This window comes from Pristiophorus japonicus, chromosome 9 (genome assembly GCF_044704955.1).
Source record: "Pristiophorus japonicus isolate sPriJap1 chromosome 9, sPriJap1.hap1, whole genome shotgun sequence".
NCBI lineage: Eukaryota > Metazoa > Chordata > Chondrichthyes > Pristiophoridae > Pristiophorus > Pristiophorus japonicus.
This window is the reverse complement of record NC_091985.1, coordinates 206674425-206700953: the sequence shown is the minus strand read 5'-3', so window position 1 is coordinate 206700953 and position 26529 is coordinate 206674425. Positions and strand designations below refer to the sequence as shown.

The window sequence follows — 26529 nt, the reverse complement described above, 5'->3', positions numbered from 1 at the left end:
TCAGGGTTAGAATCCCCTTGTACAGTCCCAGGATTAGAATTCCCATGTGCAGTCCCAGGTTTGGAATCCATCGCACGGAAGTGGAATTTCAGCCTTGGTGTTACAAGTTTCTTTGGTTACAGGCTGGAGAGAGGAATAATTCACTGACAGGCCCTTTTAAATTTATGTGGTCAGGTATTCAAATTCCCGGTAACTCTAATCCTGGATTTAAAGGAGGGGAGAGCTCTGTTTAAATCAAATAGTCCCTTTGGAGATTCTCTGAGAGAAGGATCTGGTCAGCTTGAAACTCTGAAAGCAAAAAAATCGGTTAGAAATTTCTAATTGGTAGTTTTTGACAAATTTCAACTCCCACAGGAAGGGGAAAATCTGTAACAAGGGAGTAACTGGGCAAGATTTGAAATGTTTTAACAAAGGATTCGAGGGACTCTTACATTTGGGATCCTTATTTTGTTCACGTGAGGAGTTAGGTAACAGACTTCCACCTGTGAATATAGAGCTGTATTATTAGGCCATGATCTGTTTATTTGTTCATCTTCTGTTGAATACATTTGCTGAGTAAATTTAAAACTAGGTTTGCAGACGTGATGCTTTATTCACACATCGAAGGTGAGAGAGATGCTGTGGAACACACGTTAAATCCAATAGCTGAAAGCAATTAACAGACTGGGTTAAATGATCCTGGGTATGTGAAGGAACGTTGTATAGAAACTAGAATTGTCTGTTCTGAATTTCTATCCTGTACGTACAGTGATGACTTTTGTAAACTCCTTTTACAGGGTATTAGAATGGGAGGATTTTCAGATGGGAAACTCAAACCAAATAGCACATCAAGATCTGACAGAGTCACTCGATTCATCAGGACCTGAATATCATCAACCTTTGACTGTGGAAGGAGAAATGTTTGTCTGTTCTGTCTGTGGGAAAGGATTTCAAACGTCAGTGTGACTGGAAAAGCACCAAGACAAACACAGCCAAGTGAGAGTGTTCCAGTGCACTGACTGGAAAGAGTTTTAACCAGTTACACAGCCTGAAAACACATTGCACCATTCACAGTGGGGAGAAACTGTACACGTGTTCTGTGTGTGGACGAGGCTTCAACTGATCTTCCAAACATGGAAGGTCACAAGGATACCCGCACCACGGAGAAACCATGGAAATGTGGGGATGTAGGAAGGGACTCAGATCACCGTCTGAGCTGGAAACTCATCGACGATTTCACACCGGGGAGAGGAGGTTCACCTGCCCCGTGTGTGGGAAGGGATTTACTCATTCATCCAACCTTCGGAGACACCAGCTAATTCACACTAGGGCGAGGTCGTTCACCTGTTCTGTGTGTGAGAAGGGATTTTCTCAGTTATCCAACCTGCTGACACACAAACGAGTTCACACTGGGGAGAGGCCGTTCACCTGCTCTGACTGTGGAAAGGGATTCACTCTGCTAGCCGGTCTCCAGAAACACCAGCGAATCCACACTGGGGAGAGGCTGTTCACCGGCTCTGTGTGTGGAAAGGGATTCACTCAGTCATCCGGCCTGTTGGCACACAACAAGGTAGTTCACCCTGAGGAGAGGCCGTTCACTTGCTCTGAGTGTGAGAAGGAATTCACTCGGTCATCCAACTTGCTGAACCACAAACGAGTTCACACTGGGGAGAGAACGTTCACCTGCTCTGTCTATGGGAAGGGATTCACTCTGCTAGCCAGTCTCCAGAAACACCAGCGAGTTCACACTGGGGAGAGGCCGTTTAAGTGCTCTGTGTGTGGAAAAGGATTCACTCAATCATCCGGTCTGTTGGCACACAACAAGGTAGTTCACACTGAAGAGAGGCCGTTCACTTGCTCCGAATGTGGGAAGGGATTTGCTCTGTCATCCACCCTTCTGATACACCAGCGAGTTCACACTGGAGAGAGGCCATTCAGCTGTTCTGTCTGTGGGAAGAGATTCGCTCTGTTACTCTGTCTCCAGAAACACCAGTGCATTCTCACTGGTGAGAGGCCATTCAATTGCTCCAAATGTGGGAACAGATTCACTCGGTCATCCGAGCTCCTGAGACACCAGCAAGTTCACACTGGGGAGAGGCCGTTCACTTACTCCAAATGTGGGAAGAGGTTCACTCACTCATCCCACCTGCTGGTACAGAATAAGCAAGTTCACACTGGGGAGAGGCCGTTTCCTTGCTCCGTGTGTGGGAAGGGATTCACTCTGTTATCCAACCTCCTGAGACACCAACACGTTCACAACTGATGGCAGGGGTTGGATTCTGCTGTTAATTACACCCAAGACAGAACTATGTTCATTCTGGAAGTTGCGATTTGTTTCTGTCAATGTTAGTAACCCTGTAACTTGGTTATAGTTTGATCATCTATATAAATGTCAAATAAATCAGCTTTTTTTTTAGAAAAGTATTTACTGAAACATCCACGAATAAGAGTTCATCTAAGCCTTACTGACAAGCTGTGGGAGTTTCCTCTTAATTTATCTGGTTAGGCACTGCTGGACCAACAGAGTAAAGCTTCTGACAGCCCTCAATATAAGCCTTGATCGCTTCCACTGACGTCTCCTCCTCCCACTCTCCCTTCGACACCAGTCCCGAGATCCGATTGAGGGTGGGCAGCAGTACCACAGTCAAGCTGCCGTTATCCACCCCCTGGGTGCTGGCTGCGCTGTACTCCTCGGCTGCAGTCAGGTCCAGGACGGAAACTTCCCCGCACTGCCTCAAGGAGCAGCCCACCACCACGTCAAACAAGGAGCAGCCCACCACCATGGAGGTGCAGGTCAGCCTCGGCTGCTAGGGTGGAGCCATCGTTCTCCAGGACCATCACGTACACCTCAATCTGGGACCTGGAGTACCTGTGAAAATGTAAATTCCCGGATTCTTTTACCTCAATCTGGTTCAGTAAAATTACTGAGTCGAATACCTCTTGTGCTTTGAACAAAGCAGTCTTTATTACCGGCCAGTAAGACCTATCAGACAGAAGATATACTCTCTGGATAGAGCGTACACACTCCCTACGGATAGGTGAAGTTACATCGTAAAGCGTCAACAGTTATACAGTTTTGAAATCAGATAACAAAATACAAATGGATTGACAGTCTAACTCAGCCACTCATTAGTCAATCTATATGAGATGTTCTTCTTGAAAGCTCAAGCATTGCCTCTAAATGTTTCAATCTAATGGTGTGACTACTAACTGAGACCTTGCAATTCTGCAGATTTATTTTATGTTACAATTAGATGTCATTGGCAGGAGTAGTGACTTGAAACCTTGAGACAGACTGTTAGCTATGCTGATGTTGCACTATTTGCAATCTGACATTCTCCCAGCTATTCTTCCATTGCTTATACATTTTCATATATCCCGTTTACTTTACTGTCCTTAATTCCATATATTCCGTTCAGATATCCACATCCCTCCTTTTATCATTCTATGATAACATTTAGGATCATTCTAGGAGTATTGCATTGTTGAGTAGTTCTCTCGTTTGTTGGATCATAACCCGGGAACCCTTGACCACAAGAGGGTCTGCTAACCTTTTCATCATTACTTTACAGCAGAGGTTAAGGCAACCAACAATCAAACAGCAGGTAATTATTATTACGATGAGAACAATAGCCCCATGTATTAGATAGGATCTCCAAGATCCACCCAGAAACCAATCAAACCTGCTAAGTTCTTTTGCTGGTGTGGATAACTTCTTCACCTCCCTCCTTATGTGATCGGCAAGGTGGGTTATGTTTTCTGAACTATCAGGAATGTAAGTGCAACATTCAGATCCTATCAGGGCACACGTTCCCCCTTTCTCAGCTAACAGGTAATCGAGGGCCATTCGGTTTTGTAATGCTACGGTCCTTATCGCTACCATTTCAGCTGTGATGCCCTCCAGAGCCTCAGCAGTGCGATTAGCTACCTGTTCCAATATCGTTTCTTTGAATCCATCTAACAGTCTCAGTTAGGGTCAGTGGAACGGTGCGCAAAGGAATTCCCCCTTTGGAATGTATAGGGATATGTGAACACACCCAGCATCTAGTGAAGTGCCCTTTTTCCGCATAAACGTAAGATATATACAAAAAGGTGTTTACATGGAGCTCTCGCCTTTGTCTTCCTTCCCATGCGCCAAAACTGTCATATATCAACACTATTATTCAGACAGTGGCATACAGACACAGTCTCATCTTATAAATAGTCCAATTATTTAGCTGATAAAAAGAGTTCTGTTTTCCCGTTTCCCTTCTTCAGGTCTCCGTCAGTGTATTTGGCTGTCTTACGGGTAAAAGTTCAAACTGATCCTCCTTCAACTGCCTTGTTCAGCTATGGGGAAGAGGAGATCTGGAACAGAAACAGGAATTAGACTAACCAGGAAAATTTGTTTAAATGGTGATGAGCTTGCAGTGGTGCAGGTGAACCCAGGCACTTTTCCCCTCAACCTTGGCTGCAGTGGGGGTAGTGAGTGACACCTAAAAAGGCCCCTCCCATTGTGGCTCTAATCCCTTCCGAATCCATACTTCCCTGGTGCCACGAGGGACAATTCGGGTAAAACTGGGAGGTCGAGGTGAGCATCTTGAACATGGTTGTGAACTAGTCGCAGAGCCTGAGTCAGAGAAAGAACATAGGTGGTCATCAGTCTAGCTGAGATCTCATATCTAGGAACAATTTCCCTCATTAACACCTTAACAACAGTCTGAGTCTTATTGTCCAGGTTAGAGTAGGCTTCAATCGATCTGCTAAACACATCTACTATTACTAACACATATTTGTAACACTGAACTTTTTGCAACTCAATGTAGTCCAACTGAAATGTCTCAAAGGGACCTTCGGATAAGGGCTGTTTACCCCAATCACAGGGGACTCCCTTCCCTGGATTATGTTGCTGGCCAAGCAGGCAACGACTACTGATGTTCTGGGTGAGCGCCTGGAGTCTAGGGTGCCCCCAAGTAGCCAAAAGTGTGTCACTCGTGGTCCTTGCTCCACAATGAGTAGCAAAATGCATATATTCAATAACTCATAGAGCCAACTTGTCAGACATGCAAGTCTGTTCCGCGGGAGTGGTCCAGAGTTTAGAAACATTGTCATAAGTACATGCATAATATTTCCACAACAGTTTATCTTTTTCAGGAGCGTCCTCCTGTGCTTTTATAACATCTTGGATGGTTGGCATTGGTTTTTCCGAGGCTAACTTATCCTTCGCAGGATTTTTAGACTGACTCATAATTTTGGGCACTACCATCTGTTGGTCACGAGAGGCCTGTTTGGCCTCTTGGTCAGGACAACGATTCCCTATATCAACCAGAGAATTTCCGGTAGTATGGGCGGTACATTTGACAATGGCAATGTGTTTGGGGAACATGAGGACTTGCAACAAATCAGATACTAGCTGTTCATGAGATATCTCATTCCCCTGTGAGGTTAGGAATCCCCTATTTTTCCATAATTGTCCGAAATCATGGGCCACCCCAAAGGCATACCTAGAGTCGGTATAGATATTGACTTTGAGATCTTTGGCCAAGATACAGGCTTGGGTAAGGGCGAATAGTTCAGCTTGTTGAGCAGAATAGGCGGTTTCAAAAGCGGCAGATTCCAAGACCTGATTCTCCTGGTTTACTATGGCGTATCCTGAGATTCGTGTATCTTCTGGATTAATAGAAGTACTTCCGTCAACATACATAAACAATCATGACTGGGTTCTTCCTCATCTTGGGTTGGCTCAGTAAGAATACAGTCTGGATCTTCCATTGGTACATCAACTAAATCTTCCCTGACTGATGTGGCCTCTTAAATTAAAGATAAGCAATCATGACTGGGTTCTTCCTCATCTTGGGGTGGCTCAGTAAGAAAACAGGCCGGATTAATTGCAGTACAGTGCCGAAAGGTCAGTTTAGGATTGCCTGTGATTGCCCTGCACTGGGATCTCAATCGGATCAATGGGAGTATAACCCACTTGGGAGGGGTCCTCTGCCCACACATGAGGATCCACATAGTCAGGTATGTCCGAGCCAGTATGATGCTGTAGAGTCCTTAAGACCTTCTCGGGGTCCCCATGAAATTGGACTGTTCGGTCATGTTTTACAATTTGCACATCCCGGCTGGTAGGGTCAGCCTCATCTATGGCCTTGCGTACCATAACTCCCAAATCTTTAGCATGGTGAGGGGCTAATACTTCACGAGCAATATGCGGTGCCATTGTTAGGGGCTGTTTCCACAGATTCTTATCCACTTCCACAAAATCTGCCTCTCTTTCCAGTCCAGTCACTCTAGCCCTTAATAGAATTCCCTTCACTTCCCCTTCATGATCCTGATAAAAGTTCTGCAGGTCCTGATTCTTTCCACTGGGATCGTATGCTAGGGTCACGTGATAGGGTGCCTACGGCAGGTCCAGAGACCACCACTGAGGGGTTCTAGTGGTATAATACTGCCGCTTAAGGGTTTCCTGTTTTACAATAATCCCATCATCTCCACACTCCAAATGCAACTGGAATTTGCAAAGGAGGTCTCTAGCCATCAAGTTACAGTCCAGATTGGTAGTGATGACAAATCGATGTTCTACCAATTCTTCTTGGTAACCCACTTTAACTAGTTCTGACACTGGGAATGTCGAGATTTGTCCCAAGAATCCTGAAAGTTCCTGTGTTTCAGTAGAGGCAGGGAGTTTAAGCTTTGATTGTACAGAAGACATGAAGGCTCCCGTATCTATCAAAAAGGGTTGCCACTCATTCAGAATGGGTTCGTCGTCCGGGGAGGATCCCTGCACAATCAAGCTGCGTAGTCAATCGGGGGACAATTGACCAAAGGGGTTGTTTCTGGGAGAAGTTAGTGTAAGATCCTCCTCTCCCCCCTTGCCCCCCTCCTCTTCCTCCTCTTCCTTTTCCATGCTGACAGTAGGGGCAATTTTTATTCCAATGTCCTTCCTGCCCACAATTAAAACAATCAATTTCTCTTACCCAGTCCCGGCCTCTTCCCATACCATGCCGGGGACAATAGGGAGGTTTATTAGCAGGGCTCGGCCCGTTTGGTTGTTTAGTATAACCGTATCCTTGCTTATCCATCCAATCCTGTATGCAACACTACGGTTCTATTGATCCTTCCTCCCGAGATGGCTCTTCCTTTCTAGTCACGTATTCAGTCTTGACCCGGGTTGGGGGCGCACCTCCCCCCTCCCCTTTCTTTTCCTGCCAATAATATCTAACTGCCCTTTCCATCTGTCCGGATAGCGTGAGCAATCAAATAGTTGTTTGAAGATCACAGACATCTATAGAGAGGTGGTCTGCAGCTTGTTGTGCATCAGGGTTTGGCATTGGTCTGACAGGGAATTGGTGTCGGGACTTTGGGATCTTGGAAATCATTTCTAGGCCGGAGGATGTTTCAGAGCTGTCTGACTGCTTGACAGTTCTGCGTCTCGATCGGCGGGGGTGTTTGCTACGTCTTTCACAACTTGGACTGGTAGATTGACTAGAAGATTTACGGGACTGTTTGTGATGTCGAGATATAGTTCTGCCCTTTCGAGTGTGAGATCTGGTCCTTTCGGCTATATTGCTTGTAAACTGGGGATCCGAATCGCTATCAGAGGATGAGGAGTCAGTTCGGGTTTGTTGCTTTGGTGGTATGGGGTTATTTTTAACTCCTCTTTTTACCGGAGTGTTAGGTGGAGGGTGTTGGGAAGAGGACTGGAGCAAGAGGCCAGGGGGTGCGGGAGGCGCCGTTGGGCGCTGAGTCAGTGGCCACTCATCAATTTCATCATCAGCCTCGGTTAACACAATGCCAGCCATTTTAACTCGTAGTTGATCAATACCTTTCTCAGAGGTCCCAGAGGATCTCTTAGCAAGTTTTTTTTTTGTGCGCACATTCTTTCTTTATGACGTCTACAGTTTTAACATGTGTTCCCTCTGTCAATGAAAGTCCTAATTTAATAGCATTTGTTTGCCAACTTGACAGAAGTGATGCATCTTTTAATTTCTGACAATAATGTCGCCAGGTTGCAATTAAATTTTTATCCCCTTTTCCTCGTCCCCTTCTCCAAATTAATCCCTGTGCTTTTTTTGCTACCGCTACGCTTCTAGTGCCACCTAGAGGCCACTGGTCATCCCCTAATAATTTATTCAGGGCTCCTGATAATTTTCTAAAGTCATCAGCTCTTTCAGGGAAATCCTCACATAGCTTTTGTAGCGGACTATCCGCATCCGTTGTTTTATCCAACTGATTACCCATTTTCACGCTGCCCCTCGTATTACCGTGTCATTACGCGTTCGTGTCGTCGTGCAATTTAAACAAACTTAAAAATAGACACAGACTTTACAGAAACTAACACTGACTTTAACTAACTCCAAATAAACAAACTTTACTAATGCTAACACTTACCCGCGTCTCCGCGCGGTTCGCGTCGCCGCGCGATACTTAAAACTCCCACGTCGCCCCGCAGTTCACGTTGCCTCGCAGTTCACGTCACCACGCAATCCGCGTCAACCCGTGGCTCACGTCGCCGCGCGAGTTAAGATACTTAAAACTTTAAAAGATAAACAAGGACTTCTAACACTTACCCGCGTCGCCGCGCAGTTCAGTCGCCGCACGATTTCAATACAAAATAGACAAAGACTTCTAACACTTACCCGCGTCGCCGCGCGATTTCAATACTTAAAACTCTAAACACTTAAGACTTACTGACATTAGCACTGACTTTCGCGATACGCGTTGCTGCGCCTCTGCGTCACTACGCGTCGGCGTCACTGCGTGTCTACGTCACTGCGCGTTTGCGTCACTACGCATTAGTGTCGCTGCGCGTTCGCGTCGTTTGCGCGTCTGCGCCGCTGCGCGTTCGCGTCGGCCCTACCTTCCGAGTTGCTGCGGGTTTTTAAATTCTATCAGAGCCTAGACGGGCCAAGTGATATACAAGGTCGACGTCGTACCTGAATTGAACACCTATCCTCTATTTAAATCCCCATTTTATTCCCTGTGAGCCTAATTTTCTAATTTTGATTTCTTATGAGCCTCAATTAATTTCTTTCAGTCTCCAAATTTCCCTATCCTTTCGCGTTACTGCGCAGTTTAAATTCAATCAGTCAATGAAAGCCCTAATTTAATGGAGTTTTTCTGCCAACTGGACAGGAGTGATTTATTTTTTTTACTGCAGTGGAATTTTTTTCATAATTTAAAATCTCAGGACATTTTTTTTAGCACCTATTTAGTACGTTACTTTTTTTTGTATAACTAGAGAGAAGTCTGGCACGTAGGCTGTGGACTGCTTTTCGTTATCTCAATTGTTCCAGCCTCAAGGTCGTGTTATTTAATATAATTTTTTTTTAAATCCTTTTGAATCCATCTCAGTTGTTTTGCTGTGCCTTCTCTGAATGTTTTCTTTCAACAAGTTTTTCTTTTTTTTTTAACCACCGGGACCATGTAATTTTTTCTTTTTTTTTAACAAACCTATCCTTTGTGCATTTCCTGGCTCCGTAACTTATCATCCGAATATACGTAATTCAATAAGGTTCACACTCTTAAACTTCCCACATACAGGACAACACTACGAAGGGTTAAAACAAACTTGCATTCTGTTTGAGATAAAACAAACCACAACTCCCCAGCTTTTTTTACACAGTAAAAATCACAGAAGCATTTCTCATTTAAACAGACATTCACAAGAGTCTCTTTTCTTTCCTATTAATTTTTTGGATCCATGATTGATCATCCATCCCTATCTAGCTCTAACTATCTTTCCAAGTCGCCACTTGGTTTGCGTCATCGCGCAATTTCCCTATCTCTATCCCTATTCTAAGTTTGAAAGGTATTCACCAGATTGTCCTGGATCTTGTTCAGACACTACCTGAGAACCAGCGAGTGGCTAAACTTTCCTCAGACTTTTGAAACCGGGGGAAACTGGAGCAGTATTGAAATCATACTCACTCCAGTGGCCACTTTCCCCTCGTCTCGTCCAAGGCTAGTCTGGCTCTTAATTCGCAAGTTTTCGGCAGTCATCCGTTGAGATCCCACTTCTGACACCAAATGTAAATTCCCGGATTCTTTTACCTCAATCTGGTTCAGTAAAATTACTGAGTCGAATACCTCTTGTGCTTTGAACAAAGCAGTCTTTATTACCGGCCAGTAAGACCTATCAGACAGAAGATATACTCTCTGGATAGAGCGTACACACTCCCTGCGGATAGGTGAAGTTACATCGTAAAGCGTCAACAGTTATACAGTTTTGAAATCAGATAACAAAATACAAATGGATTGACAGTCTAACTCAGCCACTCATTAGTCAATCTATATGAGATGTTCTTCTTGAAAGCTCAAGCATTGCCTCTAAATGTTTCAATCTAATGGTGTGACTACTAACTGAGACCTTGCAATTCTGCAGATTTATTTTATGTTACAATTAGATGTCATTGGCAGGAGTAGTGACTTGAAACCTTGAGACAGACTGTTAGCTATGCTGATGTTGCACTATTTGCAATCTGACATTCTCGCAGCCAATCTTCCATTGCTTATACATTTTCATATATCCCGTTTACTTTACTGTCCTTAATTCCATATATTCCGTTCAGATATCCACAAAGGCAGATGGCAGGCGGCAGACTCTGCTCCATGATCGACGAGTTCTCTTTTCCCCAGTTGCCGTGGATCCAGGCGGCTCTCTTCCTACAAGAGAACGGGGCGAATCTGAACTCAAAACCCAGGGTTGCCCCGTTCATGCGGCGCTCCTCCTTCCTGTCGTTCTCGCGGGGTCCATACATGGTGCACAGCACCTTGCTCCGCCCGCAGTCGGAGTACACCCAGCCGTCCGCCTGGCTCACCAGGCCGGCCCGCGAAAACACGGGCCTCGGCTCGGCGGCGGTTCGCCCGTCCGCCCGGGGGTGTACAGGCCCCAGCTTGGTGCCCACATCGGCCCTCTCAAACAGCAGCGGCGACTGGGATTCGTCCAGGCCCCGCACCCGCTTGGTGTCCACCGGCATCAGTTTTCTTTTAAACACAGTGTGCCTAGTCCTTGATATCTCAGTGATAGGGATTGAAGAAGCCTTGGTGACTTGCTACTGTAGATGATGCACACTACAGACACAGTGGTCCTCATGTTTTTACCCAAGATGGGCCTCAACCCAGTCATTTGTTCCCAATGTTGATGCAGTGGTTCAAGAGGTGCCAGGTATCAGGAGCAGTGTCGAGGGATGGGTGGGACAGTAAGCTGTGAAGAGAACACAAAGCATCTGCAAAGGGATATGGACAGGTTAAGAGAGTGGGCAATAAGACAGATGGAGCATAATGTGGGGAACTGTGAGGTTATTCACTTTATTAGGAAGGACAGAAAAACAAATATTTTACATTGTGAGAAAATGTTAAATGTTCAGAGAGGCTTGGGTGTCCTCGTACAGGAAACGCTCAAAGTTAGCATGCAGATACAGCAAGCAATTAGGAAGGTGAATGGCATATTGGCCTTTATTGCAAGGAGGTTGGAGTACAAGAGTAAGGAAGTCTTACTACAATTGTACAGGGCTTTGGTGAGACCACAGAGATTGAGTAGATTATACTCTCTCGAGTTTAGAAGAATGAGAGGGGATCTCATTGATAAGGGGGATTGACAGGGTAGATACTGAGAGGTTACTTCCCCAGGCCGGAGAGTCTAGAACTAGGGGGCATAGTCTCAGGATAAGGGATAGGCCATTTCTGACCGAGTTGAGGAATTTCTTCACTCAGAGGATTGTGAATCTTTGGAATTCTCTACCTGAAAGGACTGTGGCTGTTGAGTCATTGAGTATATTCAAAGCTAAGATAGATAGATTTATAGACTCCAGGGGAATCACGGGATTATGGGGAACAGGTGGAAAAGTGGAGTTGAGGTCGAGGATTAGGTTGAGGTCATGATGTTATTGAGTGACGGAGCAGGCTCGAAGTGCTGCATGGCATACTCCTGCTTCCAGTTCTTATGCTTTTATGTTCTTAAATTGTTTCCAGAGACTGTAGGGTTTGTAACCAGAGGACACAGATTTAACTAGCACAAGAATCAGAGGCGAAATGAGGAAATAAATACACAATGAGCTGTTATGATCTGGAATACACAGCCTGAAAGGGGGCCAGGAGCAGATTCAGTAATAAGTTTCAGCAGGGAATTGGGAAATACTTGAATTGGAAAAAATGCAGAGATATTGGGAAAGTGCAGGGGGACTGGCACTAATTGGGATATAGGGAAGGAGCAGGGGAAGTGGGACTAATTGGTTAGGTCTTTCAAATGAGTGCCGACACAGGCACCAGTGGGCACGATGTACACAATCTGAAATGTATCATTCTTAGATTCTGTGACTCTATAACTACATCATGTCCTTGTTTATATTAAACTAGACCCTGTCTCTGTTCATATTACACTAGACCCTGTCTCTGTTTATATTACACTAGGTCCAGTCTCTGTTTATATTACACCAGACCTTGTCTCTGTGTTTATATTACACTAGACCCTGTCTCTGTTTATATTACATTAGACCGTGTCTCTGTGTTTATATTATACTAGGTCCTGTCTCTGTTTATATTACACTAGACCCTGTCTCTGTTTATATTACACTAGACCCTGTCTCTGTTCATATTACACTAGACCCTGTCTCTGTTTATATTACACTAGGTCCAGTCTCTGTTTATATTACACCAGACCCTGTCTCTGTTTATATTACACCAGACCCTGTCTCTGTTTATATTACACCAGACCCTGTATCTGTTTATATTACACTAGACCTTGTCTCTGTTTATACTACACCAGATTCTGTCTCTGTTTATATTAAACCAGACCCTGTCTCTGTTTATATTACATTAGACCCTGTCTCTGTGTTTATATTACACGAGACCCTGTCTCTGTTTATATTACACTTGACCCTGACTCTGTTTATATTACACTAGACCCTGTCTCTGTTCATATTACACTTGACCCTGACTCTGTTTATATTACACTAGACCCTGTCTCTGTTTATATTACACTAGGTCCTGTCTCTGTTTATATTACACAAGAACCTGTCTCAGTTTATATTAAACTACACCCTGTCGCAGTTTATATTACACTAAACCCTGTCTATTTTTATATTACACTAGACCCTGTCTGTGTTTATATTACACTAGACCCTGTCTCTGTTTATATTACACTAGACTCTGTCTCTGTTTATATTACACTCAACCCTGTCTCTGTTTATATTACACTTGACCCTGACTCTGTTTATATCACACTAGATCCTGTCTCTGTTCATAGTACACTTGACCCTGACTCTGTTTATATTACACTAGACCCTGTCTCTGTTTATATTACACTAGGCCCTGTCTCTGTTTATATTACACGAGAACCTGTCTCAATTTATATTAAACTACACCCTGTCTCTGTTTATATTACACTAAATCCTGTCTATTTTTATATTACACTAGACCCTGTCTGTGCTTATATTACACTAAAACCTGTCTGTGTTTATATTACACTAGACCCTGTCTCTGTTTATATTACACTAGGTCCTGTCTCTGTTTACATTACACTAGACCCTGTCTCTGTTTATAGTACACTGGACCCTGTCTCTGTTTATATTGCACTAGACCCTGTCTCTATTTATATTACACTAGGCCCTGTCTCTGTTTATATTACACTAGACCATCGAAACATAGAAATATGGAAACATAGAAAATAGGTGCAGGAGTAGGCCATTCGGCCCTTCTAGCCTGCACCGCCATTGAATGAGTTCATGGCTGAACATGCAACTTCAGTACCCCATTCCTGCTTTCTCGCCATACCCCTTGATCTCCCTAGTAGTAAGGATGACATCTAACTTCTTTTTGAATGTATTTAGTGAATTGGCCTTAACAACTTTCTATGGTAGAGAATTCCACAGTTTCACCACTCTCTGGGTGAAGAAGTTTTTCCTCATCTCGGTCCTAAATGGCTTACCCCTTATCCTTAGACTGTGACCCCTGGTTCTGGACTTCCCCAACATTGGGGACATTCTTCCTGCATCTAACATGTCTAAACCCGTCTGAATTTTAAAAGTTTCTATGAGATCACCTCTCATTCTTCTGAACTCAAGTGAATACAAGCCCAGTTGATGCAGTCTTACTTGATATGTCAGTCCAGCCATTCCGGGAATCAGTCTGGTGAACCTTTGCTGCACTCCCTCAATAGCAAGAATGTCCTTCCTCAAGTTATGAGACCAAAACTGTACACAATGCTCCAGGTGTGGCCTCACCAAGGCCCTGTACAACTGTAGTAATACCTCCCTGACCCTGTTCTCAAATCCCCTCGCTATGAAGGCCAACATGCCATTTGCTTTCTTAACCGCCTGCTGTACCTGCATGCCAACCTTCAATGACCCTGTCTCAGTTTATATTAAACTAGACCCTGTCTCTGTTTATATTACACTAGACCCTGTCTCTCTTTATATTACACGAGACCATGTTTCTGTTTATGTTACAGTAAACCCTGTCTCTGTTTATATTACACTAAACCCTGTCTCTGTTTATATTACACTAGACCCTGTTTCTGTTTATATTACACTAGACCCTGTCTCTGTTTATATTACACTAGACCCTGTCTCTGTTTATATTACACTAGACTCTGTCTCTGTGTTTATATTACACTAGACTCTGTCTCTGTGTTTATATTACACTAGACCCTGTCTCTGTGTTTATATTACACTAGACCCTGTCTCTGTTTGTAGTACACTAGGCCCTGTCTCTGTTTATATTACACGAGAACCGTCTCAGTTTATATTAAACTACACCCTGTCTCTGTTTATATTACACTAAACCCTGTCTCTTTTTATATTACACTAGACCCTGTCTGTGTTTATATTACACTAGGCCCTGTCTCCGTTTATATTACCCTAGACCCTGTCTCTGTTTATATTACACTAGACCCTGTCTCTGTTTCTATTACATTAGACCCTGTCCCTGTTTATATTGCACTAGACCCTGTCTCTGTTTATATTACACTAGGCCCTGTCTCTGTTTATATTACACTAGACCATAGAAACATAGAAATGTGGAAACATAGAAAATAGGTGCAGGAGTAGGCCATTCGGCCCTTCGAGCCTGCACTGCCATTGAATGAGTTCATGGCTGAACATGCAACTTCAGTACCCCATTCCTGCTTTCTCGCCATACCCCTTGATTCCCCTAGTAGTAAGGACTACATCTAACTTCTTTTTGAATATATTTAGTGAATTGGCCTCAACAACTTTCTGTGGTAGAGAATTCCACAGTTTCACCACTCTCTGGGTGAAGACGTTTTTCCACATCTCGGTCCTAAATGGCTTACACCTTATCCTTAGACTGTGACCCCTGGTTCTGGACTTCCCCAACATTGGGAACATTCTTCCTGCATCTAACCTGTCTAAACCCATCAGAATTTTAAACGTTTCTATGAGATCCCCTCTCACTCTTCTGAACTCCAGTGAATACAAGCCCAGTTGATCCAGTCTTACTTGATATGTCAGTCCAGCCATTCCGGGAATCAGTCTGCTGAAACTTCGCTACACTCCCTCAATAGCAAGAATGTCCTTCCTCAAGTTATGAGACCAAAACTGTACACATTGCTCCAGGTGTGGCCTCACCAAGGCCCTGTGCAACTGTAGTAATACCTCCCTGCCCCTGTTCTCAAATCCCCTCGCTATGAAGACCAACATGCCATTTGCTTTCTTAACCGCCTGCTGTACCTGCATGCCAACCTTCAATGACCCTGTCTCTCTTTATATTACAATAGAACCTGTCTTAGTTTATATTAAACTAGACTCTGTCTCTGTTTATATTGCACTAGACCATGTTTATGTTACACTAAACCCTGTCTCTGTTTAATATTACACTAAACCCTGTCTCTGTTTATATTACACTAGAACCTGTCTTAGTTTATATTAAACTAGACCCTGTCCCTGTTTATATTACACTAAACCCTGTCTCTCTTTATATTACACTAGACCATGTTTCTGTTTATGTTACACTAAACCCTGTCTCTGTTTATATTACACTAAACCCTGTCTCTGTTTATATTAAACTAGACCATGTCTCTGTTTATATTACACTAGACCCTGTCTCTCTTTATATTACACTAGACCATGTTTCTGTTTATGTTACACTAAACCCTGTCGCAGTTTATATTAAACTAGACCCTGTCTCTGTTTATATTACACTAGGCCCTGTCTCTGTTTATATTACACTAAACCCTGTCTCTTTTTATATTACACTAGACCCTGTCTCTGTTTATAATACACTAGACCCCGACTCTGTTTATATTACACTAGACCCCGACTCTGTTTATATTTCACTCGACCCCGTCTCAATTTATATTACACTAGACCATGTTTCTGTTTATGTTACACTAAACCCTGTCTCTGTTTATATTACACTAGACCCTGTCTCTGTTTATATTACACTAGACCCTGTCTCTGTTTATTTTCACTAGACCCTGTCTCAGTTTCTATTAAACTAGACCCTGTCTCTGTTTATATTACACTAGACCCTGTCTCTGTTTATATTACACTAGACCCTGTCTCTGTTTATATTACACTAGACCCGACTCTGTTTATATTACACTAGATCCCGACTCTGTTTATATTACACTAGACCCCATCTCTGTTTCTATTACACTAGACGCTGTCTCTGTTTCTATTACACTAGACGCTGTTTCTGTTTATATTACACTATGCGCTGTCTCTGTTTATATTACACTAGACCATAGAAACATAGAAACATAGAAAATAGATGCAGGAGTAGGCCATTCGGCCCTTCGAGCCTGCACCGCCATTCAATGAGTTCATGGTTGAACATGCAACTTCAGTACCCCATTCCTGCTTTCTCGCCATACCCCTTGATCCCCCTTGTAGTAAGGACTACATCCACCTCCTTTTTGAATATATTTATTGAATTGGCCTCAACAACTTTCTGTGGTAGAAAATTCCACAGGTTCACCACTCTCTGGATAAAGAAGTTTCTCCTCATCTCGGTCCTAAATGGCTTGCCCCTTATCCTTAGACTATGACCCCTGGTTCTGGACTTCCCCAACATTGGGAACATTCTTCCTGCATCTAACCTGTCTAAACCCGTCAGAATTTTAAACGTTTCTATGAGATCCCCTCTCATTCTTCTGAACTCCAGTGAATACAAGCCCAGTTGATCCAGTCTTTCTTGATATGTAAGTCCCGCCATCCCGCGAATCAGTCTGGTGAACCTTCGGTGCACTCCCTCAATAGCAAGAATGTCCTTCCTCAAGTTATGAGACCAAAACTGTACACAATACTCCAGGTGTGGCCTCACCAAGGCCCTGTACAACTGTAGTAACACCTCCCTGCCCCTGTACTCAAATCCCCTCGCTATGAAGGCCAACATGCCATTTGCTTTCTTAACCGCCTGCTGTATTTGCATGCCAACCTTCAATGACTCTGTCTCTGTTTATATTACACTAGAACCTGTCTCAGTTTATATTAAACTAGACCCTGTCCTTATTTATATTACACCAGACCATGTTTCTGTTTATATTACACTCGACCCTGTCTCTATTTATATTACACTTGACCCAGTCTCTGTTTATATTACATTAGACCATGTTTCTGTTTTTATTATACTGGACCCTGTCTCTGTTCATATTACACTACATCCTGTCTCTGTTTATATTACACTGGAACCTGTCTCAGTTTATATTAAACTAGACCCTGTCTCTGTTTATATTACACTAGGCCCTGTCTGTGTTTATATTACACTAGACCCTGTCTCTGTTTATATTACACTAAATCCTGTCTCAGTTTATATTAAACTAGACTCTGCCTCTGTTTATATTACACTAGACCATGTTTCTGTTTATATTACACTAGACCCGGTCTCTGTTTATATTAAACTAGACCATGTCTCTGTTTATATTACTCTAGACCATGTCTCTGTTTATATTACTCTAGACCATGTTTCTGTTTAATTAAACTAGACCCTGTCTCTGTTTATAGTGTGTAATGTTGTGTGGAGGTGTGTGTGAGGGGGTGTAATGATGTGTGCGTGTGTGTGTGGGGAGGCGTGCATATGTGTGTGTGGGTCTGTAGGAGGCTGTTTGTGGGTGTGTGGGGGGAGTGTGTAATGTGTGGAGGGATGTGTGAGGGTGTGTGTGTGTATGTGTGAGGGGGTTTAATGATGTGTGTGTGTGTGGGGAGATGTGTGTATGTGTGGGGAGGTGTGTAGGAGGCTGTGTGTGGGGGTGTATGTTGGTGTATGGGGGGAGTGTGTAATGTGTGGAGGGGTGTGTGACGGGGTTTGTGTGTAGGTGTGAGGGGGTGTAATGATGTGTGTGCGTGTGTGTGGGGAGGTGTGTGTATGTGTGTGTGGGTGTATAGAAGGCTGTGTGTGGGGGTGTGTGTATGTGGGGGCGGAGTGTGTAATGTTGTGTGGAGGGGTGTGTGAGGGTGTGTATGTGTGTGTTGGGGGGATGCAATTCCACAGACATTAGTTAACCTCCAGTGCCTCACTATCCATAGACTCAGTGAGTGCCAGCAAGATTTTGACTGTGGTAGGCATCACAGCCTCAAATCCTGTCCTCAAATGACATCCACACACTTCCCAGTTGAGGTCCCTGGATTGGTATGAAGAGCAGCTGCAGTGGCTGATTTTTACTCATATTTAGCCCAGTGGTACTGAGGACAATTATAGCCCCTGAACTGCTGCCTTGGCTAAGATCAACTAACAGCCCAGATCAAGGATCGAACTTGCGACCTTGCCAGTCAGTACTGCAGTGTTCTAAATTTGTGTGTGTGTGTGTAAACAAAACACATCATTCTTAATGTTTGCGAGTCAATTCCACAGAGATAAATTATCTTCAGCAATAATTTTCCAGTATTTTATTTACTTTTATGTAAAAAGTAATTGCAGAATGTTTAATATCTTCAACATGTATCGATAACCCATTGTCTTGTGTGCTCTTGTTTAGAAAGTGATGTCACACTGACCATTCTGTTACCAAGGTGACCATGTCTGTCCGCAGTATTCAGTGGGAAAGGGGATTAAATCACACCGAGGATAATGAGCAGCCACCCACCAGTCTCTGAGCTTTATTGTCCAGTGATCACCTCATCATCACATAGAAGCTCCTGAGATTTACCTCCGGTCTGTGACGATTGGTGCCAGTGATGGTAAAAGTGAAGCTGTATCTATACCTGCCATGAGGTTAATAAATCTGTCTTTCTCTCATTGATTATGTCCTTCATTTGCTCTATTTGCTCTATTTCTGTCTCCTGTCTTCTGTTTCCTGACTGTTACTTTCACTGTTTCCTCCCCAACCATTTCCAATATTTGTGGATGTTGTTTAGTGCTGCAATAACTAAGACATGGTCGAGGTTCAATAAACTGAGACAGGGTCTAGTGCAGTACAAGCAGAGACAGGGCCTAGTGTAATATAAACAGAGACAGGGTCTAGTGCAGTATAAACAGAGACAGGGTCTAGTGCAGTATAAACAGAGACAGGGTCTAGTGTAATATAAACAGAGACAGGGTCTAATGTAATATAAACAGAGGCAGGGTCTAGTGTAATATAAACAGAGACAGGGTCTAGTGTAATATAAACAGAGACAGGGTCGAGTGCAGTATAAAGAGAGACAGGGCCTAGTGTAATATAAACAGAGACAGGGTCTAGTGTAATATAAACAGAGACAGGGTCTAGTGTAATATAAACAGAGACAGGGTCTAATGTAATATAAACAGAGACAGGGTCTAGTGTAATATAAACAGAGACAGGGTCTCGTGTAATATAAACTGAGACAAGATCTAGTGTAATATACACAGAGATACGGTCCAGTGTAATATAAACAGAGACAGGGTCCAGTGTAATATAAACAGAGACAGTGTCCAGTGTAATATAAACAGAGACAGGATCTAGTGTAATAAAAACAGAGACAGGACCTAGTGTAATATAAACAGAGACAGGGTGCAGTGTAATATAAACAGAGACAGGGTCCAGTGTAATATAAACAGAGACAGGGTCCAGTGTAATATAAACAGAGACAGGGTCTAGTGTAATATAAACTGAAACAGGGTCTGGTGCATTGATAACTGAGACAAGGCCTCGTTTTACACTAGAAATAAGTCTTTAATAATTGAATAAGTTTTTTTGTAATAAAACTGAAAGAGGTGATAGTGTCACATGAACAGAAGCCTTTAACACTTTAACAATACCAGAAACATACTCTATAGAATACAATAGAGACAGTTATAATAATAGAGGTGTGCACTAGAACTGGAATAACAGGGGCAGGTTATTTTCCAATCAAAGCAGAGGCCGGGTCCAGTGGTACAATTCCAGAGACAGGGTCTCATACAATAAGAGTGGAGACAGGCTCCAGAGTAATAACAGCAAATGCATGGCCCACTGTGAGAGTAAAAAAGATAGTGCTGGATCCAATAATAACAGAGGCAGACTCTAGTGTTATACTGAACACAATGCTGGATCTAGTGTGTTGATCACACAGCCAGTATCTAGTGCACTCAAGCCAAGATTGGGTCTCATCTAATAGTGTGTGCAAGTCAGGGCCCTATTGCTATAATCTCATTCACCCATCACCCCTGTGCTCACTGACCTACATTAGCTCCTAGTTAAGCAATGCCTCGATTTTAAAATTCTAATCCTTGGGTCCAAAACTCTCCATGGCCTCGCCTCTCTATCATTGTAAGATTAGTGAAGACAATTGTGGGTCCCTTACAGTCAGAATCAGGTGAATTTATAATGGGGAACAAAGAAATGGCAAACCATTGAACAAATGCTTTGGTTCTGTCGTCACTAAGGAAGACACAAATAACCTTCCGGAAATACTAGGGGACCAAGGGTCTAGCGAGGAGGAGGAACTAAAGGAAATCCTTATTAGTCAGCAAATTGTGTTAGGAAAATTGATGGGATTGAAGGGCGATAAATCCTCAGAGCCTGACAGTCTGCATACCAGAGTACTTAAGGAAGTGGCCCTATCACTAGTGGATGCATTGGTGGTCATTTTCCAACATTCTATAGACTCTGGATCAGTTCCTATGGACTGGAGGGTAGCTAATGTAACCCCACTTTTTAAAAAAGGAGGGAGAGAGAAAACAGGTAATTATAGACTAGTCAGCCTGACATCGATGGTGGGGAAAATGTTGGAATCAATTATTAAAGATGTAATAGCAGAGCATTTGGAAAGCAGGATCGGTCCAAATCAGCATGGATTTATGAAAGGGAAATCTCATAGAATTTTTTGAGGATGTATCTAGCAGAATAGACAATGCAACCCAGTGGATGTGGTGTATTTAGACTTTCAAAAGGCTTTTGACAAGGTCCCACACAGGAGATTGGTGTGCAAAATTAAAACACATGGTATTGGGGGTAATGTATTGAAGTGGATAGAGAACTGGATGGCAGACAGGAAGCAAAAAGTAGGAATAAACGGGTCCTTTTCAGAATGGCAGGCAGTGACTAGTGGGGTACCGCAAGGTTCAGTGCTGGAACCCCAGCTATTTACAATATACGTTAATGATTTAGATGAAGGAATTGAATGTAATATCTCCAAGTTTGCAGATGACACTAAGTTGGGTAGCAGTGTGAGCTGTGAGGAGGATGCTAAGAGTCTGCAGAATGACTTGGACAGGTTAGGTGAGTAGGCAAATACATGGCAGATGCGCTATAATGTAGATAAATATGAGGTTATCCACCTTGGTGGTAAAAACAGGAAGGCAGATTATCTGAATGGTAACAGATTCGTAAAAGGGAAAGTGCAACGAGACCTGGGTGTCATGGTACATCAGTCATTGAAAGTTGGCATACAAGTACAGCAGGCGGTGAAGAAGGCAAATAGTATGTTGGCCTTCATAGCGAGAGGATTTGAGTATAGGAGCAGGGAGGTCTTACTACAGTTGTACAGGGCCTTGGTGAGGCCACACCTTGAATATTGTGTACAGTTTTGGACTCCTAATCTGAGGAAGGACATTCTTGCTATTGAGGGAGTGCAGCGAAGGTTCACCAGACTGATTCCCAGGATGACAGGACTGACATATGAAGAAAGACTGGATCGACTAGGCTTATATTCAATGGAATTTAGAAGAATGAGAGGGGATCTCATGGAAACATATAAATTTCTGACAGGATTGGACAGGTTAGATGCAGGCAGAATGTTCCCGTGGGGAAGTTCAGAACCAGGGATCACAGTCTAAGGATAAGGGGTAAGCCATTTAGGACCGAGATGAGGAGAAACTTCTTCACTCAGAGAGTTGTGAGCATGTGGAATTCTCTACCACAGAAAGTTGTTGAGGCCAGTTCGTTAGATATATTCAAAAGGGAGTTAGATATGGCCCTCGCGGCTAAAGGGATTAAGGGGTATGGAGAGAAAGCAGGAATGGGGTACTGAAGTGCATGATCAACCATGATCATATTGAATGGTGGTGCAGGCTCGAAGGGCCAAATGGCCTACTCCTGCACCTATTTTCTATATTTCTATCTCCTCCAGCCCCACAACCCTCCGAGTTCCCTGTGCTCTTCCAAATCTGTCCTCTTGGTCATCCCCGATTTTAATTGCTCCACCATTGGCGGCCGTGCCTTCAGCTGCCGAGGCTCTAAGTTTTGGAATTCCCCCTAAACCTCAACCTCCTCTTTCAAGGTTCTTCTTAAAAACTACCTCTTCGATCAGCCTTTTGGGAATCTGTCCTGATATCTTTCTCTGTGGCTCTGTCTCAACAATGTCTTTTTATTGATATCGATCTTGTTAAGCGCCGATAGTGAGATATTTCACTGATTTAAAGGTGCTATATTAATGTAATTTCTTGTTGTTTTTTTGTTTTAGCAAATGCTTTGCCGAATGTCTAATAACAGAGTTAGGGCCCACTGCAGTATGAATGGGTGGGGTTAGTGTAATAACACAGGCACGGTCTAGTGTAATGGGAACAGGGAACAGACCATGTCAGTCTTGGCTCAGTGGTAGCACTCTCGGCCCTGAGTCAGAGGATCGAGGGTTCAATTCCCAATCCAGAGACCCGAGCACATAATCTAGGCCGAGACTCCAGGTGCCAGTACAGAGGGAGCGCTGCAGTGTCAGAGGTGGCGTCTTTCAGATCAGACATTGAACCGATGCCCCATCGAGTCCCTAAGTTGGACGTAAAAGATCCCACAGCCATGATTCTGAGGAAGAACAGGTGGAGTTCTCCCTTGGTGTCTTGGCAAATGTGTATCCATCAATTAAGATCACTCAGAACAGATTATCTTGTCATCATTACATGGCTGTTTGTGGGATCTTGCTGTGCACAAATTGGCTGCTCCATTACAACTCCTCTCCATTCACCTTCACCCCAACTCTCCAACCCCCATCACCCCCAATTCCTCTTTCACCCCTACTCCTGAACCCCCCTCATCCCAACTCCTCTTCCACTCCTACTCTATAACCCCCTCTCACCCCAACTCCTCTTTCACCACCACTCTCCAACCCCCTCACCCCTACTCTCCAACCCCTCCTCATCTTCTATTTACTTCAATTGAAAAGAAAGAGACAGGTTGTACCAGTCAGTATTTGAAATATATTTACAACAGATTTTAGATGTTCTTAGAGTTGGAATCTTTCTCTATCACTCGAGGAGTTAGATAACAGACTTTCTCCTGTGAATATAGAGCTGGTTTATTGGGCCATGATGTGGCTACATGTTCATCTTGTTGACTCTAAACCGTTATTTTTAAAAAAAATACACTTAGAGTAGATTCAAATTTAAATTGAACCCAGGTTTGCAGGCGTGATGCTCCAATCACACATCGAAGGTGAGAGAGATGCTGTGGGGCACACACTAAGTCCAGTAGCTGAAAGTGATTAACAGACTGGGTTTTGTGTTTAGTGATCCTGGGCTGTTACCGATACCTTCCCTGGATACCAAGGCTAGGAGAGGCACTCTGGAAGGTATGGGGAGCTGGGACTTGTCCCGGAGAGTAACCGAAGGTCTGAGAACTGAAATAATCTGGAGTCAGAAAGGAGAAAAGGCTCAAAAATGGTAGTATAGTATTAGGCCGTCCCTCGTATCGAGGATGACCCACTTCCACACCAAAAATACATGAGTTCACAGGTGTTTCAATGAGGGACCTGACAATCTAGGTCCTGAACTCCATGCTGAAGGGTGGAAAATGCCTGTGCATGGATTCTTTTAACGTGGGGTAGCCGTTGTACACCAGCCACTACATGGGCTTGACAGAGCTCGGTCTTGATCCAGTGGCAAGGGTTAACCAAGACTCTGCTGCACGGACCTAGTGCACACATATGCTCCTACTATCCATAGATCGCAGTGTGGGCTGGCCCATGCTGCCCTGGGGCCTCGCCTCTTCTGGGCCCAGAATCCTCGCCTCTCCTGGGCCCCGATCTCTCACTGCTCCTCCGCCCCGATCAAAAATGGAGCCATCAGAAACAGGTCATCAATTAATCTCTTCTTATTTTGGAGACATAAAATATCAACATAATATTCTTTGAAATATCAAAATATTAAACTCCAGCGTAGTTGAAGGTTTATTAACATCAGCAGAAACAAACACCAACTAACAGAATGAACACAGTTCATTCGGATGTGAATAACAGCAGCAACAACAGCAGAATCCAAACCCTGCAGTCACTTGTGAACTCACTGGTGTGTCAGCAGGTTGGATGACACAGTGAATCCCTTCCCTCACTCAGAGCAGGTGAATGGTCTCTCCCCAGTGTGAACTCACTGGTGTGTCAGCAGGTTGGATGACTGAGTGAATCCCTTCCCACACTCAGAGCAGGTGAACGGCCTCTCCCCAGTGTGAACTCGCTGGTGTCTCAGCAGGTGGGATGAACAAGTGAATCCCTCCCCACACACAGAGCAGGTGAACGGCTTCTGCCCAGTGTGAACTCGCTGGTGCATCAGCAGGCTGGATGACCGATTGAATCCCTTCCCACACTCAGAGCAAGTGAACGGTCTCTCTCCAGTGTGAACTCGCTGGTGTGTCAGCAGGTGGGATGACCGAGTGAATCCCTCCCCACAATCAGAACAGGTGAACGGTCTCTCCCCAGTGTGAACTCGCTGGTGTCTCAGCAGGTTGGATGACTGAGTGAATCCCTTCCCACACACAGAGCAAGTGAACGGTCTCTCTTCAGTGTGAACTCGCTGGTGTGTCAACAACTGGGATGAATGAGTGAATCCCTTCCCACACACGCAGCAGGTGAACGAACTCTCCCCAGTGTGACTGCGTCGATGAATTTCCAGCCGTGATGGATAATTGAATCTCTTTCCACAGTCCCCATATTCCCACGGTTTCTCCATGGTGGGGGTGTCCTTATGTCTCTCCAGGATGGATGATCAGTTAAAGCTTCGTCCAGACACAGAACACGTGTACGGTTTCTCCCCGCTGTGTTTGTTTGTTCAGGCTGTGTAACTGGTTAAAGCTCTTTCCACAGTCAGTGCACTGGAACACTCTCACTCGGGTGTGTGTGTCTCGATGCTTTTCCAGTCACACTGATATTTGAAATCTTTTCCCACAGACAGAACAGACAAATATTTCTCCTTCCACATTCAAAGGCCGATGATATACTCGTGGTGAGGAATCGAGTGATTCGGTCAGATCTTGACGTGATATTTCGTTTGAGTTTCCCGTCTGCAAATCCTGCCCTTCTAATAACCTGGAAAAGGAGTTTACAAAAACCATTGCTGCAAGTACAGGACAGAAATTCAGAACAGACAATTGTAGAATCCATGGAACATTCTTGCCTCTCTTGTTCCTCCAAAGCTGTAAATCCCCATCCCATACACTCTCCGTCCTCCCTTGCTGAAATTCAAACACATCGCATGTCTGAAGACAGCTTGTGCTCCAATCCCAGTTTTCACCACCAACTCTGTCTGGGTTCAGTTCCACACTCACTGGTTCCCCTCCCTCTCCTCCCCTGAAGGTACTGACTCTGGCTGGGTTCAGTTCTACACTCACTGCTTCCCCTCCCTCTCCTCCCCTGAAGGTGCGGACTCTGGCTGGGTTCAGTTCCACACTCACTGGTTCCCCTCCCTCTCCTCCCCTGAAGGTACTGACTCTGGCTGGGTTCAGTTCCACACTCACTGGTTCCCCTCCCTCTCCTCCCCTGAAGGTGCTGACTCTAGCTGGGTTCAGTTCCACACTCACTGGTTCCCCTCCCTCTCCTCCCCTGAAGGTACTGACTCTGGCTGGGTTCAGTTCTACACTCACTGGTTCCCCTCCCTCTCCTCCCCTGAAGGTACTGACTCTGGCTGGGTTCAGTTCTACACTCACTGATTACCCTCCCTCTCCTCCCCTGAAGGTGCCGACTCTGGCTGGGTTCACTGGGACCCTGTAGCCCCGCCCACACTTTGCTCTTTTCCAAAGATGGTCACGCATGCACTCTGCATCTCGATTAATCTCTGAGGCAGCACACAAACCCGCAGCTTTCCTTTATAGTAATAATAATAATTTTTATTTATATAGCGCCTTTAATGTAGTACAATGTCTCAAGGTGATTCACAACAGTGTTACAAGATGAGTTACCTAACATCTGTCGCAGGACATTTGGAAAAGCATAATTCAGTCAAGCAGAGTCAATGTGTTTTTATGAATAGCAAATC

The 26529-nt window shown here is 44.1% G+C and overlaps 1 protein-coding gene across 1 annotated transcript in view; it reads right to left on the bottom strand.

The window, feature by feature from the left end:
• Window positions 1-26529, bottom strand: part of LOC139274085 (zinc finger protein 585A-like) — a 121844-nt gene that overhangs the window by 14620 nt on the left and 80695 nt on the right. The window contains exons 5-7 of the mRNA XM_070891134.1: window positions 24664-25583; window positions 10497-11012; window positions 2502-2786 (exon numbers count right to left, since the gene is read on the bottom strand). Coding sequence (XP_070747235.1) covers window positions 2502-2786; window positions 10497-11012; window positions 24664-25227 — 1365 coding nt within the window. The 5' untranslated portion in view covers window positions 25228-25583. The remainder of the gene's footprint in view (window positions 1-2501; window positions 2787-10496; window positions 11013-24663; window positions 25584-26529) is intronic.